The sequence below is a fragment of the Lutra lutra genome, chromosome 8 (genome assembly GCF_902655055.1).
Source record: "Lutra lutra chromosome 8, mLutLut1.2, whole genome shotgun sequence".
NCBI classification, from domain to species: domain Eukaryota; kingdom Metazoa; phylum Chordata; class Mammalia; order Carnivora; family Mustelidae; genus Lutra; species Lutra lutra.
In genome coordinates, this window is record NC_062285.1 from 52,237,559 (window position 1) to 52,240,047 (window position 2,489).

The following is a 2,489-nucleotide window of genomic DNA, read 5'->3' on the forward strand; positions in this document are numbered from 1 at the left end:
ATTTAAGATAACAGAATTCTTTCTAACTACAGCTTTTTCATTGCTCCAAATAATTTGTGATGGCATGTCTGCATTTCATTACTTTCCAGATAACAATTAGTTAATTTGATGTAAATTCCTTAATTTCCAAGGAATTATACTGATGTGGATTTTTCATTCTTTGTAGATAAAACTCTGCATATTATGGTTATGGCAGAATTTGGACTTTAAGAGCTTAATTTGTATTAGATGTAGGCACAGGCTATTAAATACATTGGGGAATGTTTTCCCCTTGACTCAGAGCTCTAAAGGCAGCAGATGATATTTTTTTCAGAAACAAAGTAATCTTTCTGTGAAAATGAGCTTGGTTTTCTAATTCAAGCTTTCACTGAATGTGCAGCTATTGTCCTGTCCCAAGTACTTTCCACATTAATCCTGAGACTTTAAGCCCAAGCCTTTGTGATCCATAATGCGATGTCCTGTACCTACCCTCCAGTCTATGCTCACCTCAGTACCCAATAGTCATTTTGTAGATTATTACTGTACTTTTAGTTGAATCTTTATTTCTGACACCTCCTGTTGACCACTTTGCAATGATTTCAGCTATAGAGTTAAGGGAATATTTATTACATATTATCCAGTGTTTCTGTGTGTTCATTATAGAGTATTTTCATCTATTTTCTCAATATTGGAAGTGCCATTACTCTTTTCACATGCATTTTAAATTATGTGATTATTCATCCATTTTAGACATTTTACCTAAAATTACTCTTACTACATGTGTTTAGATATTATTGTGTATATTGAAGAGCTACAAACAATTTTACCTTATATTTTCCTGAGGAATAACTCTTACTATATATATTGTAACAAAATCATGCAGTTAATTTCTCTTCAGGATAGTTTTTTAGAAATATGCAAAATTATCAAATATTGGTTTGAAAAATCAAAACACAAGAATGGCATGAGCAGGGCTCAATGGAAGGTTGGTTAAAAAAGTGTTGAGAAAATTAATGTAACAGAAATATATGTTATTAAGAAACAAGATTATAGACTTCAAAATAAAATGCCTGTGGACATTTATTCTTGTTTTTGAGATATTTTAAAGATAATATTTCTTTTATTTAATTGAGAGTAAGGCAAATTCTTTTGACTGAGTCCTCAAAGGCTTTCTTAACTTGATTGTTTCTCAAAGTATAAATAAATGGGTTCAAGGTAGGTGAAATAGAGAAAATGAGCAGTGAAACCACTTTATTAATGGTCACTTTTTCCTTTGCTGTAGGATTCATATAGATGAAAATGCATGTGCCATAGGTGATGGAGACCACAATCATGTGGGAAGAACAGGTTGAAAAGGCCTTTTTCCTTTGTTGAACAGAAGGGAATCTAAAAATTGTCTTGATGATATAAGCATATGACAGAACCACACATGTAAGTGTCATATTCAAGGTCAGCACAGCACAGATTATAACTGTCCATTCCATGAACCATGTATCTGAACATGAGATTTTCACTAAGGGACATGCATCACAGCCAAAATGATCAATTATGTTAGAGTCACAAAATTTTAGATTTAAACCCAGGCTAAGTGGTGGGATTATTATACATAAACCAGCCATCCAAGAACAGATGATGAGAGTCCTGCAGGCACTGTTGCTCATGATGATCACATAATGCAAGGGTTTGCAGATGGCCACATAGCGGTCATAGGACATGGCGGCTAGCATAAAAAACTCTGATACCCCACAGAAGTCGGTAAAAAACACTTGAATGACACAAGCATTATAGGTAATAACGTTGTCACCTGTTGCTATGCTATACAAATATCTGGGAATAATGGCAGATATGAAGGAGATCTGCAAGAAGGAGAAATTTTTTAAGAAAAAGTACATGGGTGTTTTAAGGTGGGAATCCACAAAAGTGAGTATAATGATGGTCAAGTTTCCAGTTACACTCAGTGTGTAGGTCAGAAAGAGAAAGATAAAAATCGGAACTTGCAGCTCAGGGTCATCCGTAAGTCCCAGCAGAATGAATGTTGTTATTGTACCGTTTCTCATCACTGACTTCTGACTTCTCTCCAACCTGCATGTGATATTCAGATAAATGTTCTCATTGATTATAGATTATTTTAACTGTTCTAAAATATAATGTATTCAAGCTTTTATATTTCATTATGTTTTTAACATAAATATATATTATATGTATACTTACATTTTATGCCTATCCTGTACTTAGGATTTTCCCATGTGACCAAGTAGATTACTGAGGGAGTGTCATTTTAAGGGTAAAAATGTTCTCTCCTATTGAGAAACTGAGTCACAAAATTTCATGCTCAGTTTCATATCTTTTCTTGACACTTTGGGTCTTTTTAGAAAAACAGTGCTAATATAACTTGGGTTCACTATTTAGACACTAGAGCAAAACTAGAGGTCTTTAGGGACACCCAAGTGGCTCAGTAGGTTGGGCATCTGCCTTCAGCTCAGTTCATGATCCAAGGGTCCTGGGATCAA

The 2,489-nt window shown here is 34.2% G+C and overlaps 1 protein-coding gene across 1 annotated transcript; it reads right to left on the reverse strand.

The window, feature by feature from the left end:
* Positions 1 to 1,103: 1,103 nt before the first annotated feature.
* On the reverse strand, positions 1,104 to 2,036 carry LOC125107247 (olfactory receptor 6C2-like). The gene has a single exon (XM_047742152.1). It carries the CDS (start codon positions 2,034 to 2,036, stop codon positions 1,104 to 1,106), a length of 933 nt encoding a protein of 310 aa, XP_047598108.1.
* Positions 2,037 to 2,489: the final 453 nt, after the last annotated feature.